The sequence below is a fragment of the Monodelphis domestica genome, chromosome 8, assembly GCF_027887165.1.
Source record: "Monodelphis domestica isolate mMonDom1 chromosome 8, mMonDom1.pri, whole genome shotgun sequence".
Classification (NCBI taxonomy): Eukaryota; Metazoa; Chordata; class Mammalia; order Didelphimorphia; family Didelphidae; genus Monodelphis; species Monodelphis domestica.
In genome coordinates, this window is record NC_077234.1 from 197212422 (window position 1) to 197228540 (window position 16119).

The 16119-nt window shown below is 38.5% G+C and overlaps 1 protein-coding gene across 1 annotated transcript in view; it reads right to left on the minus strand.

Annotated features, from left to right (window-relative positions):
* The window catches only part of IL1RL1 (interleukin 1 receptor like 1), a 39142-nt gene extending 24454 nt beyond the window's left edge, over positions 1 to 14688 (minus strand). The window contains exons 1-3 of the mRNA XM_056806987.1: positions 14643 to 14688; positions 2055 to 2230; positions 261 to 474 (exon numbers count right to left, since the gene is read on the minus strand). Of these exons, the coding sequence (XP_056662965.1) occupies positions 261 to 474; positions 2055 to 2118 (278 nt within the window). The 5' untranslated portion in view covers positions 2119 to 2230; positions 14643 to 14688. The remainder of the gene's footprint in view (positions 1 to 260; positions 475 to 2054; positions 2231 to 14642) is intronic.
* Positions 14689 to 16119: the final 1431 nt, after the last annotated feature.

Genomic DNA, 16119 nt, shown 5'->3' on the forward strand with positions numbered 1-16119 from the left:
AATTATTGCCTTCTCTGAAACTGTCATTCTCAGAGTTGTCTCAAGCACTGAGACAGTTGATTTGCCCAGAAAACCATAGACAGTTTATGTCAGATGTGGGATGTGAACGCAAGTCTTCCTGGCTTCATGGAGGGATCTTTATCAATTATTTCTCCCATCTCTCATCAGAGAGAATCTTGCCAAGACCAAGATCAAAATGGCATTCATAGGTTGACTGCCTGAAGAATTTTTATCTTATTATTTCCCCCAGGACTACATACCTTTTTATAGTGCAATTATATATTCCAGAGTCATTCACTGAAGTCGGTAGAAATTTGAGTTTGTCCCCAGAGGAATATACCCGATTGTCTTTACTAGTAGTAATGTTTTCATTAGATTCAAAGCGAGTCCAATAAACCTGGAACTCAGGTGACCTTTGTCGTCTGGGACACTCCACAATGAAAGCCTCATTTTCCATTGCTGCATAGTTTCTACCTGCAAATGAAGAAGACAGATTAGACTAAAGTGAATCCAAAAAAAAAAAAAAACAGAACAAAACCGGAAAGACTCTCCACACTTCCATTGTCACTGTATCGGACTCTTCATGACCTCATTTGGGGTTTTGTTGACTAAGATACTAGAGTGGTTTGTCATTTCCTTCTCTGGGTCATTTTACAGACGAGGAAGCTGAGGCAGTCAGGGTTAAGTAATTTGCCCAAGGTCACACAGATAGTATCTGTGACCAGATGTGAACTCAGAAGGATGAGTCTTTCTGACTCCAGGCTCAGCACTGTATCCTCTGTATCACCTACCACCCCATTGTCAAACAACACCCCTATGAATTACTTGAAAAATGTTTCATGCTAGAATTTTAATTCCGAACTTATTTAATTATTATTATTATATATAATATAAATATTAATTCCTAACTAATGTATCAGACATTAAAATGCTAGAATCTGATAGAGCTGTTAAAGAATGCAGAAGTTTGCTGGAAATCATTTGGATTGCCTGTTACAGTATAAGGAACAATAATTATAGACTCTAGAGTAAGAGTTTCTAGATCAAAATCTATCCTCTGATACCTACTGTCTGTGTGGTCTTGAAAAACATATTTAAGTGCCCTAAGCCACAGAAGCAATTAGGTGGCAGAGGATAGTGAGCTAGACCTGGAATTAGCAAGACTTACATAAAAATCTGAACTAAGACATTCACTAGCTGTGTGACATTGAACAAGTCTTTTAACCTGTCTGCCTCAGGGACCTCTACTGTTTAAAAAAGGGATAATAAAGAGCAGCTAGGCGACTCAGTGGTATGAAAACCAATCCTAGGGATAGGAGGTCCTAGGTTCAAATCTGGCCTCAGCACTTCCTAGTTGTGTGACCCTGGGCAAGTCACTAAATCCTCATTACCTAACCCTTACAGTTCTTCTGTATCCCACTGATCATAATAAAGGGAAAAAGACCTACCTGTACAAAAATAGAGCCGCTTTTTTTTTTTATTGTGGCAAAAGATTGGAAAATAAATTGGGGAGTGGCTGAACAAATTATGATGTATGATGGTGATAGAATACTATTGTGCTATGAGATAATGAGCAGGATGATTTCAGAAAAAATAGGCAGAACCAAGAGAACATGGTACATAATTATAACAATAGCGTAGAATGATTAACTGTGAAAGACTTAGCTTCTCTCAGCAATCCAATGATCCTGGACAATGGTTAGGGTCTTAGGACAAAGACTGCTATCCATCTCCTGAGAAAGAACTGTTGGAGTCCGAATACAAATCAAAGCATACTATTTTTCACATTAGTTTATTTATGTTTTTATTTGGGAATTTGGGTTTTATGTGAATTTTCTCTTACAACAATGACCACTATGGGACCATATTTTGCATGATTATACATGTGACACCCAGATCAAATTGTTTACCACCTCTGGGAGAGGGTAGGAAGGGAAGGAGGGAAACAATCTCTATCTTACAATTTCAGGAAATGTATGTAGAAAATGGTTATTACATGTAATTGGGAAAATAAAATATCTTTTTAAAAAATCAATAAAAAGACAGAAACTTACCTCTACTTGCTGTTTTGAACTCTATAAAGAGAGCTGATAGAACCAGGAAAAGCAAAAACTCCATTTTTTTTTTCCAATTCAATTGAGGTCAATTCAATTAAATGATAAACACTGGACTAGTAGCATGTGATAGCAAAGACAGTCAGCCACCAGATTTCTGGTGTTCCCTGTAAGGACTACAGAACATAGCAAACAATATTTGCATAACAATCACCATAAAAAAGTTATCAAACACAATTTCTATTCATAACGAGCTTCAAAAGAATGAATAAATCACTCCCGCATGCCACCCTGTGAATTTTCATAAACTCTCTCCTATGCCTGGAATTCTCACCTCTTCAGCTTCACTTCCTGATTTCCTTGGCTTCAAGTTCCACTAAATTTCCCCCTTCTGTAGAAACTTTTCCTAGTCCTCCTGAATGCAAGCTCTTTCCCTTTGTTGATTATTTCCAATTTATCCTGCATGTATCTTGTTTGTACCTTGTTGTTTGCATGTGGTCTCCTTTAGAGTGTGAGCTCCCTGAGAGAAGAGATTATCTTTTTCCTTTCCTTATATACCCAGAGTTTATAGCAGTACCTCCTACATACTAAGCATGTAAAAAATGCCGATTAATGCATTATTAATTGAGCCTCTACTGGATTCCCAACTTTATCTTGGAGACTGAAAACTAGATCTATCCCTGAAGGTCCAGGAAAATGTATTTTATAATGGATTTTGTGTTAGACTCTCGGTCCTGCTTCTGACATGGACTAGTTGGGTGACCCTGGGCTAGTCACTTCACATCACTAGCACTCAATTTCCTCCCATGATCTTTGCATCCCTTCCAGTAATAAATCTATAATCTTTTATCCCATGATCCGATCCTGCAACTGATGCATTTCAGCAGTCACTCCATTTTACAGTTCCATTTCAAAACCCATTCAGGAAAGTCTTGACAGAGTACATTAGGAAAGAATGAAATCACTTTATTTCAAAAGTAATTTATATGAATGATTTCATTTCATGCTCACAAATAACCATGTGAAGGAGGCTTGTTGATGTTGAGTTGTGTCTGATTTTTTATGACCCTCTTTATGTTTTTCTTGGCAAAGATCCTGGTATAGTTTGCCATTTCCTGCTCCAGTTCATTTTACAGATGAGGAACTGAGGCAAAAGGGTTACATGCATTGGCCAGGGCCACACAGCTAGAAAGCATCTGAGGTCAGATCCAGACTCAGGAAGAGTTTGGCACTCTACCCACTGTACCACTCAGCTCCCCTGTGAAGTAAGTACTACAGGGATTTGAAAAGCTCATTTTGCAGAGGACAAGACCAAGTTCTAGAGGTGTTTAAATGACTTGCCCAATGTCATATTGCTAGTGAGCAGAAAAAGTAGGATTTGAATCTGTTTTCTGATGGCAGATGCTATAAGATAATAAATGTCCTCCCCCCCCCCTCAGCTATTATCTAATCTTTTACTGCTAAAGGTTTTCCAGAGGCAAGAGGCAAGGGGTTAGTAATTATTCAGGCAAACTGTGTATGTATGATAAAAATAAATGACCTCCAGGGGCTGTAAAGCTTAGAAAGGAATTTACACAGATTGCCTTTGATATGGGAATTACAGGTGTTTTTAGCCACATTGTATACATGATGGGACAGAGATTCAAAAAAGCTAAGTGACTAGTCCAGGCTCCCACAGTTAGTAAATGTCAGTACTGGCTTCAAATCCCCATCATTTCTCTCCTGATTACAAATCCAGTCTTCTGCCCACCTCATCAAGGAAACTAAGATATGGGAATAGACCTCTCCCCCTTCCCTCCATCACTTACACAAAAACACATTCCTGAAGAACAAAAGCAGTTAAGCACTTTACTCTTAATTTAAACAAATACAGTGACCCCAACCAGCTTGTGTCAACAATCATTTACACCTCTTCCACTCACCAGATCAGGAAGAAATTTTGTGAGAAAATGTATTTCTTTTTCTTTAAATGATGTGAATTGGGGGTGGGGTGGGACAGCTATTTGGCTAGGTGGATTGAGAACCAGTCCTAGAGATGAGAGGTCCTGGGTTCAAATGTGACCTCAGATATTTCCTAGGTATGCAAACCGTGCAAGACACTTAACTGCAAATGTCTAATCCTTACCATTCTTACTTTGGGTAAGGGTTTATAAAAAAATAAAAATAAAAATTTAATGGTGTGAGTGAGAGGGTGAGGGTTAGGTTCATTGTCAGGGGTTCGAATTCAAGGATAGAAATACAAACATACAATTCTAAATACAATGATAGTCCTTGAAAGTTTTTGATTTTTTTCTCCTTGTGTTTATTTGCTTAAATCACTATTCTTCTTAATTACATTCACATTATAGACAGATAGATATTTTGTACTTATCCAAATTAAGGGACAAAAGCAAATGCACTGATCCAGTTAGAAAGAGTCCAATTTTTCTGGTTCTTATTCTAAGTCATTAGATACCCTTGGTCAATATTTAAAGGGGAGACAACCAAACAAAGGCTCTTAATGCCCATGTCATTTCCATCTACCAACTCCCTCCACTCTGGCCAAAATCAATGACTTGATCTAATAAACACTTTGACTTTGGGTCAACCACTTATTTCTAGACATCACGTTCCTCCTCTATAATATAAGACATTTGCAATAGATGATCAACAAAAACTTCTCTAGTTCTAAATATAAGACATCGTGCCAGTCTGGAGCTGCTGTCTAATAGGCAGAACTTATGTAGGTATGCAGTAGAGGAATGAAATGTCAGCTAAATCATTTCTATAAACATTTAATTATGGTCCTATTACAATGATGCTCTCTCTTTGTATGTATAATTCTCATAGTTTTGTATAGATATGAAAGTAGGCAGTAGCTAGTCATTTTTGTTCCTTTAGTAATTTTGTTTTGGGTATTAAAACAGTTCTGAGTGTCCCCTGCTTCCCCTCCCCATGAATTGTGTCAAATTTTTTTCAGATACCATTTATCATTCGCTTCATTGATGCCCTCACATTGTGTCACAAAGAGCTCCAATGTCCTCTACAAAAACTTGATTCATTCTTGATATAGGTATATATGCATACAAATATGTATGTGCACATATATTTGTTTATTAACATAAGAAAATATTACTGATATGATTCATTTTTAGATTGCCTAAATTGCAATTTTTAAAAAAATCTGATGACACATGGAGTGTTCCATTCCAGTGTAGCCTGGACTCCAAGTTCTGCAAAGCAGTACGGAGAGAGATCTTTTCATAGCTCTTCTTTTGAATAAAGATTATTCTTTATAATTTTGCAATTTTCATTTTTCAGTTTTTGTGATCGTCCTTTCCAGTTATGTTTTTGTACTTACTGAGTATATCATGTTCTTGTATCTGTTTTTGTTACTTTGAATCAACTGATATAAGTCTTTGCAATCTTCTTTGTATTTCATCATATTTTTCATTTCTTGGGTCACAGTAATATTCCATTACATCAATGAACCATATATGTTTTTAGTTATGCTCTAATTGATAGTCATCTACTTTGTTTCCAGTTCTTTGCTACCACAAAAATGTTTCTATAGCCATTTTAGTACATATTGGACTTTTCTTTCTTTCTTTTTTTAAATAATCTCCTTTCCATATGGGCCTACCAGTGGAATCTCTGAATCAAAGAATATAGATATGTTAGGCATCTTCCTTAAATAATTCTAAATTATTTTACAAAATGGTTATATTAATTCACAGCTCTAGCAACAGTGCATTATATTTCCTATATTTCCACAACATCTCCATCATAGTCCAAATAGTCCAAATGACTATTTTCATTTTTTCTTATCTCTGTCAGTGTGTTGGGAGTGAGGAGAAACCTTATGAAGGAAGGAAGGAAAGAAGGAAGGGAGGAAGGAAGGGGAAACGGAGGAAGGGAGAAGGAGGAAAAGGAAAGAAAGAAAGGAAGAAAGAAAAGAAGAAAAAACAGAAAGCAAGTAGTGTTTTATATGTGTTTGTTTTATATAATTTAGAGTTTTCAGAACTGTCTATTTTCTGTATCATAGTAAACCCAGCCAACCTTTTTTACACGGAGTAGATGAGCTATCCCATTGAGAATAAGTTATCTCAAGTTAACCAAAAGAAAGTATCAAATCTCACCCAGGACAAATTCCCCAAAGTTTCTGCCATAGCAAGCTGGGGAAAGCAAGCTGATTGAGATACCTGCTGCTCCGTTACATGTCAGTTTCTTTCCAGATTCTTTTTTTTTTCTTTTCAAAGACTTGAAAAGAATATGGAACTCGATGTCTTCTCTCTAAAATCTGGAAACCAAATTTCTCCTCTCTCAAACTTCCACCAATTGCCAAAGCATTACTCTTCAGTCTCCACTAATGTAAATCAGGGTACATTAAGAAACATTAGAAAATGTCCTTCTCCCCTACCATCTTTCCTTGACTTTTTCACAACTTGCTACATTATTAACTAACCACTCTCTCCTCTTGGATTCTTCTTTCTTGGCTTCCATGATACTGTTGAGTCCTACCAGTATGTCCTCTCTTTTTCTACATGCATTGCTGATTTATCATTGATTTCCCATTCCCTAAGATCTATAAGACTTGATACTGGTCCATATTTTCTCTCTAATTTTTTCACAGAATGGTCTCAAAGTACAAAGTCTCCCAAGTACAGTGCCTGAACATATATCATCAATTTGGAATCTGAAGGAATAAAAAACAGTCTTGGAAAAAAAAACCCTCATCTTCCCTCTTAGAATCAATATTGGATATTGGTTACCAAGCAGAAGAATGGGAAGGGCTAGGCAATGGAAGTTAAGTGCCTTGTCTAGGAAGAGTCTGAGTGCTGATTTGAACCCAGGACCTCCTATCTCTAGATCTGGCTCTCAATACACTGAGCCTCTGAACTGCCCCCCAAAACAGAGTCTGGATTCTTGAGAGGGGACAGACCCTTTACAACCAGATGTTATTATGAAGACCTTAAAAACATCTCGGACAGAGCACCCAAAATAAAGGAAAAATGACAATAGGTGGACTAGCTGGGCACAGAAGACAAGCTTTGTTTTGTTTACAGAAATCAACACCATGCAATTTCTCTAGATTTAATAACTGGACAAAGTAACCACAAGGGGAAAAATGAGCTTTTCTCTCAGTAATACCCCGGGGCACCCAGACCACATTTTTAAGAAATAACTTTTTTCTAAGAGGAAAGTTCATGCAATGTGCTTACAAAGAATCCAGACCTGTTTTATGCTGATGCATTGGTGTACCAGGAGACCTTTGCTTTCTTTCCAGCTCAGGACTTTGACTTTTCCCTACTTGCTAAAAGTTTTTTCATAAATCACTAAATTTCCAACTTGAAGGACTCTAAATCTTGACCTTCCTTTGTCCCTGTGTTCAGAGTCTTAGTTAACCCCCAGTTGTTAATACACTTTATTCTGCCATTGTCTCTCTGTTGTGGTTCCTATCTTCTGTAGAGTATCCTTTACACTCAGTACTGCACAACTCAATTACGTTTCACATGAAGCCTCCATTGGCTGGTTAGTATCTTCCATCCATAATTTATTTTATAGATACTTATATAGGAATGTCTTGTCTTCTCCAGTAGAATGTAAGGTCCTTGAGAAGAAAAATTGTTTATGTTTTACATTTGTATCTAGTGCCTAGCACATAGTAGGTACTAAATAAATGCTTTGGAATTGATAAATTGATACTTTTTCAGAGAAAAGAGAAAATAATTCAAAAAATCAGATGTTAGGGAAGGTTAACTCAAAATCCATATAAAAGAAAACATGTATAATCCCAGAATAATGTTGAACTAAAGTTCTCCAGACCTAGCCTAATTTGTTCAGATTCTTGAGGTCTGAATATCATTTATTAAAATATCTTCAAGTTAGTTTTGGGGATCTCCTCACCAGAACATTCAGGACAGAGGTCATGTAGCTATTCTATAATCCTGGCTCATAGTCAATCAGAAAGCAGGCTATTGGTGGTTCCAATCACATTCTTATCTAATCACATAGCCCTTTCTCCAACACCTGATTGCCACCTCACTCCCATATACACCATAAAAAGAGAACTAGGGGGCAACCCAGTGGCTCAGTGAATTGAGAGCCAGGAATAGAAAGCAGAGTTCTTGGACTCAAATCCAACCCCAGAAACTTGCTAGCTGTGTGACCCTGGGCAAGTCCCTTAACTCCCATTGCCTAAACCTTACTGCTCTTCTGCCTTGGAACCAATACACAGCATTGATTCTAAGATGAAAGGTAAGGGTTTTTTTAAAGAAAGAGGGAATTAAAAACAGTAAATCCAACTGCATTACTTTTTCCTTAACCAGAAAATCAGAATAATTTAACCCAACACAGATTGCTCCCAAAATATCACAGAAAGCAATAATATGATAAAAAAGAATTTTGCATCTGTAATTCAGTTTCAAGGTCCTGGTCTCTGAAAAGTTGGCATCTCTATTGACTCCTCTTGAGCCTTAATTCTCACTTTCTCACAACCAGATTCTCCTAGCCTCTTATCTGGATTTTTAGAATAACTTTCTAATTGATGCTCCTGTTTCCCATCATTTTCTAATCCAGATGCAAAACTGACATTTCACAAACATTGATCTGACCATGCCAACTCCACAACTATTCCCCCAGGTACATAGATTTAAAGAAATCCTAGTAGCTTCCAGGATAAACACATTAAATCTTCTGACTGGAATTTTGAAATCTTCACAATCTGTCTCATATAAACTTGTCCAGTGTCATTTCATCCTCCTCATGTTTATATATTCTCTGTTCCAATCAAACAGACCTACTTATTAATACCTATATGTGACATTCAATCTCCCATTTCTGTGAAATCTTGACTTGGCATAAGAAGTTACTCATGTTAGAAGTATACTCCCTCTTGACCTCTCTTCTATCTCTTAGAATTTTTGTCATTACTCAGTTATTTTTAGTCATGTAAGAATCTCCATGACCCATTGGCAAAGAAGTTGAAGTAGTTTACCATGTCTTTCTCCAGCTCATTTTATATACAAAGAAACTGAGGCAGAGAGTTAAGTGACTTGCCCAGGGTCACACAGCTAGTTAATGTCTGAGGCCAGATTTGAACTCAAGAAGATGAATCTCCCTGACTCTAAACCTGACACTCTGCAGCAACAGAGATTTCCACTTCCTTCAAAATATAGTTCAGGGACTACCTCCTTAAACCTTTCCTAACACCCCCAATTAATGATCTTTCTCTGATGAAATTAATTTGCATTATAAGAGACATTTTGGGATAGTAGAGACTGATCCTAGAATCAGGAAGGCCCAAATTCAAGTCCCACCTATAACACATATGTGAATTACTTAATCTCTTATAGGACTAGAATTTGTACAATATTTGTCAACAAGGGGAAAACTCCCTAACATGAACTCATAGTAATAAACAATAACAAAAACATTTTAATCTTTTTATTTACTCTTGTTTGTTCACATTATATCTCTCCCCCTCTCAATAAAATATAAGTTCCTGGAGAGTGGGAATGATTTCATTTTTATCTTTATATCTTCTACACCTAGAACAATGTCTTACATGGAATATGCATTTATCAAATTTTGAGTGAATTTAATTTCATTGTAGTAGTATCTGCTGTTGAGTATTAATGAATGTCTTTGACTTTTGAGTGATCGCAATTATTGGAGGAAAAATCCCAGTTCCCTGAAATTCTTAAGGTATTTCAAATTAAATCATTCATAAAAACTCAAGAATTTCAGGGTGGTATCTGATCAAACATTTATCAAACTGCTTATCTGAATCAATGTCCAAACATCAATTGTTACTAGTTAACACACTCCTCAAACCCATGTATTTTAAAGCATCGGCTTTACATCCTCCCATTCCCTCTAGAAAAATAACTTTTCTTCCAATAGAATAGCAACAATTTGTAAAGTAAACCAATTTTTCCTGGAGCAGTTGATTTCATCAATTAACCTAACTTCATTTTAAAATTCCAAGAGTCACAAAATTCTAAAAACTTCTGCCTAAATAAGCTTATTTATTTCTTAGGATAGACAAATCCATTTTGCGCAGCATGATGATATGCTAAATATTAAAGCCTTAAGACTTTAGTTTTAGAACAATTGTATATCAAAACTTTTTTCCATAAGCAAAAATTGCAGATATGCTAATTCCTCTATTAGAAAGAGGACAACTACTTTTTATTATAAAGATATTTTATTTTGCCAATTATATGTAATATCAAATTTCCACATAAGTTTTCCAAAGTCATATGATCCAAGTTGTCTCCATCCCTTCCTTCCATCCCTCCTCCTAGAGCTGGCAAGCAACTGGATCTGGGCTATACATGTATTATCATGCAAAACACATTTCCATATTGCTCATTTTTTAGAGAACTACATTTTTAAGTATTTTCTATCTGCCAAGCATTGTACTTACCTTCTTATAGATGCAGTGAGATCTCAAAGAGTCCAAGGAGTTTATAACCCCCTAACCTCTTTTGAAGGAAAAAGGAAAAATTGTTCAAGTTCTCTAAATGCAGGCTCATCATTTTGATTGTTATCAGAATGGAACTGATCAGTTATAACTGGCTATAACATGACAGCTTGAACCTGCTAAGCCTCTCACTGTCAAGGCAAGGCTCTAATATTGTGCTTCTTTCAGTTCTAATTTCTCCTGGGATAACTGACAGTGAGCTAACCAATCTCTTTCCCTCCCCCCATTATTGCTGACTCATTCTCTTTTAGATTTTCCAGGATTTTTCATGGTCTTCAAAGTGAATTTAATTTACTCTACCCCAATTAAGCCAGATTTTCCTTATCTTGCATTTACAAATTCTTTAATCATGATTTATTGTAACACAAATCATCTTCTTTGGTCTGTTTCAACAGGAAACCCTTACCATGACCACAATAAAGACTCTACATCTGGACTTTTAGCTGTCTTTCATCTATTTCTTAGGGAAAATGTCAGAAAAAATTCCATTAATTTAAGTGCTTAAGGACATGTGCTCAGGTACATACACATAAAAACCTTTATACCTCAGCTTAACCAAAATCGTTCTCATCTGTCGAATGTGCCATAATGCAGCTGACCATCCATTTCCTACCCTTATAATAATCAACTTAAATCATGAGCCAGGAAATGCTTACTGTGTTTGGCTAATAAGATAGAGGAAATGGGAAGGGAAGGGAAGGGAAGGGAAGGGAAGGGAAGGGAAGGGAAGGGAAGGGAAGGGAAGGGAAGGGAAGGGAAGGGAAGGGAAGGGAAGGGAAGGGAAGGGAAGGGAAGGGAAGGGAAGGGAAGGGAAGGGAAGGGAAGGGAAGGGAAGGGAAGGGAAGGAAATGGGAAGGGAAGGGAAGGGAAGGGAAGGGAAGGGAAGGGAAGGGAAGGGAAGGGAAGGAAAGGGAAGGGAAGGGAAGGGAAGGGAAGGGAAGGGAAGGGAAGGGAAGGGAAGGGAAGGGAAGGGAAGGGAAGGGAAGGGAAGGGAAGGGAAGGGAAGGGAAGGGAAGGGAAGGGAAGGGAAGGGAAGGGAAGGGAAGGGAAGGGAAGGGAAGGGAAGGGAAGGGAAGGGAAGGGAAGGGAAGGGAAGGGAAGGGAAGGGAAGGGAAGGGAAGGGAAGGGAAGGGAAGGGAAGGGAAGGGAAGGGAAGGGAAGGGAAGGGAAGGAAATGGGAAGGGAAGGGAAGGGAAGGGAAGGGAAGGGAAGGGAAGGGAAGGGAAGGGAAGGAAATGGGAAGGGAAGGGAAGGGAAGGGAAGGGAAGGGAAGGGAAGGGAAGGGAAGGGAAGGGAAGGGAAGGGAAGGGAAGGGAAGGGAAGGGAAGGGAAGGGAAGGGAAGGGAAGGGAAGGGAAGGGAAGGAAATGGGAAGGGAAGGGAAGGGAAGGGAAGGGAAGGGAAGGGAAGGGAAGGGAAGGGAAGGGAAGGGAAGGAAATGGGAAGGGAAGGGAAGGGAAGGGAAGGAAATGGGAAGGGAAGGAAATGGGAAGGGAAGGGAAGGGAAGGGAAGGAAATGGGAAGGGAAGGGAAGGGAAGGGAAGGGAAGGGAAGGGAAGGGAAGGGAAGGGAAGGAAATGGGAAGGGAAGGGAAGGGAAGGGAAGGGAAGGGAAGGGAAGGGAAGGGAAGGGAAGGGAAGGGAAGGGAAGGGAAGGGAAGGGAAGGAGAGGGGAGGGGAGGGAAGGGAAGGGAAGGGAAGGGAAGGGAAGGGAAGGGAAGGGAAGGGAAGGGAAGGGAAGGGAAGGGAAGGGAAGGGAAGGGAAGGGAAGGGAAGGGAAGGGAAGGGAAGGGAAGGGAAAGAAATGGGAAGGGAAGGGAAGGGAAGGGAAGGAAAGGGAAGGGAAGGAAATGGGAAGGGAAGGGAAGGGAAGGGAAGGGAAGGGAAGGGAAGGGAAGGGAAGGGAAGGGAATGGAAGGGAAGGGAAGGGAAGGGAAGGGAAGGGAAGGGAAGGGAAGGGAAGGGAGTCTTTGGATATAATTCACTAAATTATGGGGGGTTGGGTCTTCCATCCAATTTTGGTCTCCTCACGCATAATTATTTTTTCCTGATTATAAAACCCTTGTGCCAAAAAAGAGAATGCTCTTTAATGACTCCTCATCAATCTACCTATGAATCATTTAAAAAATATATTAAGAAACACCCAGAATATTGTTAGACCCTCCATGAAATATATAATATCTTTGTGCCCTTCTTCACTCTGGTGAGACAATCCTGAAATGTGTAGCTATTTTATGCAGAATGGTTCATTGGCAAAACTAGCATGCTAATCCCCCAAAGAATCAGAGAGAGGATTTTGTGAAAACCCATTTTTGATCAGTATCAGCCCCACCCTTTGTCTAGGCACTGTATAGCTACCTGGTGCTTTGGCATCTTGGCGTCCTGGTATACAGAAAGGGCTGGTGAAAGTCCCCGCATGATGGGTGGTGTGTCAAAAAGTCAGGATTCAAACCTGCACTGAGGTTAAGTCTGTCCAAACAGAGAGTGCCAGAAGAGTGGCAAAAACTGACTTTACAAGAAAGGGGATACAGGAATAACCTCTCTCTTGCTGGGCTGTCTTCAAGTTCTCCCATTTCTGGGGCATTTAACTTGCAGCACGCAAAATCTGGGAACACTGGCTGGCTGCAGCCACTTTTGTTGGACAATCTGAAGCAGAGTTTGAAAGGGCTATTAATTAGGTGCAGCCAGGTGACCATGTGATCTCTCTCTTTCTTACCTCTACTAATAAATATTCATAAATTAATATCATCTCCAGAGAATTTAATCAATACTTTTAATGATTTTTATGATAATTTTTATGAATTTTATAGAAGAATTTTATGAATTTTTAGAAGACAAGACTAGCATTTTTATGGCTTCCAATAGCAATACTGGGAAGCCTGGGAATGAGAAGGGAAAATGTCAATGGTGTTATAATAATCAATGATATTGATGAGAATGATGATGATTAAAGAGGAAACATCTACCAATGCAGATCAGTACCCGCTCTAATGTAATGGACTTCTCTACTAGCAGCAATGCAATGATCCAGGACAATTCTGAGGGACTTATGAGAAAGAACGCTATCTACATCCAGAGAAAGAACTGTGGGAGTAGAAACACAGAAGAAAAACAACTGCTTGAATACATGGGTCGATGGGGATATGATTGGGGATGGAGACTAAATGATCGCCCTGGTGCAAATGTCAATAATATGGAAATAGGTCTTGATCAATGATACATGTAAAACCCAGTGGAATTGCTCATTGGTTCCAGGAGGCGAGAGGGAAGAAAGGAGGGAAAGAACATGAATCAGGTAACTATGGAAAAATATTCTAAATGAATTAAACAAAAAATGAAAAATAAAAAAGTTTATTGGGCTCACTACAATTAAGTGCTCATACCTCAGTTTTTTTCTTTTGAAATATTTTATTTAATTAATTCATTTAGAATTTTTTTTTTATGGTTACAAGATTCATGTTCTTTCCCTCTCCTCCTTCCACCCCCACCTCTAGCCGACACACAATTCCACTGGGTTTTGCAAAATGCTTCCTCATTTTCCATTCACCTTTAATCCTAAGAAATCTGCTTCCTTTTTCTTATTGAAACTCCTCTATCAAAAGTCACTAATTAGCTTCCAGGTCTAGTAATCCGGGAAAGAGGAAGTTAAATGAATAAATATTTATTAGGCACATACTTTGCATCAGGCACCTTGCTAAGCACTTTACAATTACCTTATTTGAGTCTCAAAACAACCTTGAGAGGAAGATGCTATTTGTATGCTCATTTTACATTTGAGGAAACCAAGACAGTAAAGACTAAATAACTTGCCCAGAAGGACACAGTTAGTATGTGTCTTAGTTCAGATTTTAATCAAGGTTTCCTTACATTAGACCTATGTACCTTTTAGCTGCCTTGAAAGAATATTTCCATCTTGTTCTTACTTGTAATCTTTTTGGGGATATGATTAATCCTACCAAATCTTCTCATATTCTTTTTTTCCCCAAGCTAAAGAATGTGAAAAGTTTATCTTGTTCACATACAGTTCTATTGCTTCTTGGTCTACTTGAGTTATGGCAATTAGGTGACACAGTACTGGACATGTGAGGAAGACCTCAGTTCAAATCCTGTCTTATTTACTTACCATGTGATCCAGAGAGCTTCAGTTAGCCTTTCTCAGTCTTGGATTCTTCACCTATAAAATGAGAGTAATGATAGTCCCTGCCTCATAGGGTTGTTAAATTAAATGAAATAATTTATGTAAAGAGTTTCACAAACCTTAATATGTTCTATAAATACTGAATGCTGTTGTAAGTCTTTAAAAGGGGGGTGGGGGTGGAGGTGCAGCAAGGTGTCTCAGTGGATTAAAAGCCATACCTGGAGATGGGAGGTCCTAGGTTCAAATCTGATCTCAGATATTTCCTAGCTGTGTGATCTTGAGCAAGTCACTTAACCCCAACTGCCTAGCCCTTACTGCTCTTCTACCTTGCAACCAATATTTAATATAAATTTTAAGAACTATGGTAAAGGTTTAAAAACTCTTAAGTGTTTGTACTTGCTCATTAAGGGAAATAATTTCAATGTGTTTCTAGGGTGTTTATGACTTTCTAATGGGATCTGTCTGCTCCTCTTCCTTCTCTATGTCTTAGCTCCATTGAAACTCTTCCTTTACAAAAATCCAAATTGAAGTAAAAACCCTCACTACTATCTTAGAATCAATACCAAATATCAATTCCAAGGCAGAAGAGTGGGGAGGGCTAGGCAATTGGGGTTAAGTGACTTGCTCAGGGTTACACAGCTAGGAATATAGGAATACCTCAGAGGTCAGATTTGAACCCAGGATCTCCCATATCCAGGTCTGGCTCGCTATCCACTGAGTCACCTTGCTGCCTCTATAGGATTTCTTTTGAAATAGCATCATTGTTGCTCTCAGGATTTTTTCCTGCTAGGATGTCTCATTGTGGCAAGAAATGTCTCAAATATGGAAACAAGTTTTTGAATCCTAGATCTAGTGCATTATGCCTTGCCATAAAAAATGGCTTAAAGTACAATCTGAGCAACAGCTTGTGTATACTTTCTGAGGCTTAGCTAATTAAGTACAGCCACCAGGAGGCCCATAGAGATGAAACATTTGAACATGGAAGCTAATAAACCAAAGAAAAAGTGCAAAGTGGTGTTTAGTCCTGTGTGGTCCCTTTTTATTTCTACACTGATGAGAGCAGAGTAGTGGGAAAGAGGGGCAACAGATACTAAGAATCACATTTTTAACAGTGGATAGAGCACTGGGCTTGGAATCAGGGAGACTCATCTTCAAGAGCTCAAATTCCACCCCAGATACTTACTCACTACATGACCCTGGGCAAGTCACTTAAACCTATTTGCCTCAGTTTCCTCATCTGTAAAAAAATTCAGAAAAACTGGAAAAGGAAATGGCAAACCATTCTAGCATCTTTGCCAAGAAAACTCCAAAACAGAGTCACAGAAAGTCATACACATTTCTGAAGGACTTATGAGAATGAACACCATCCACATTCAAAGGAAGAACTGTGGGAGTAGAAACACAGAAGAAAAACACCTCCTTGATCACATGGGTCGAGGGGGATATGATTGGGTATGTAGAC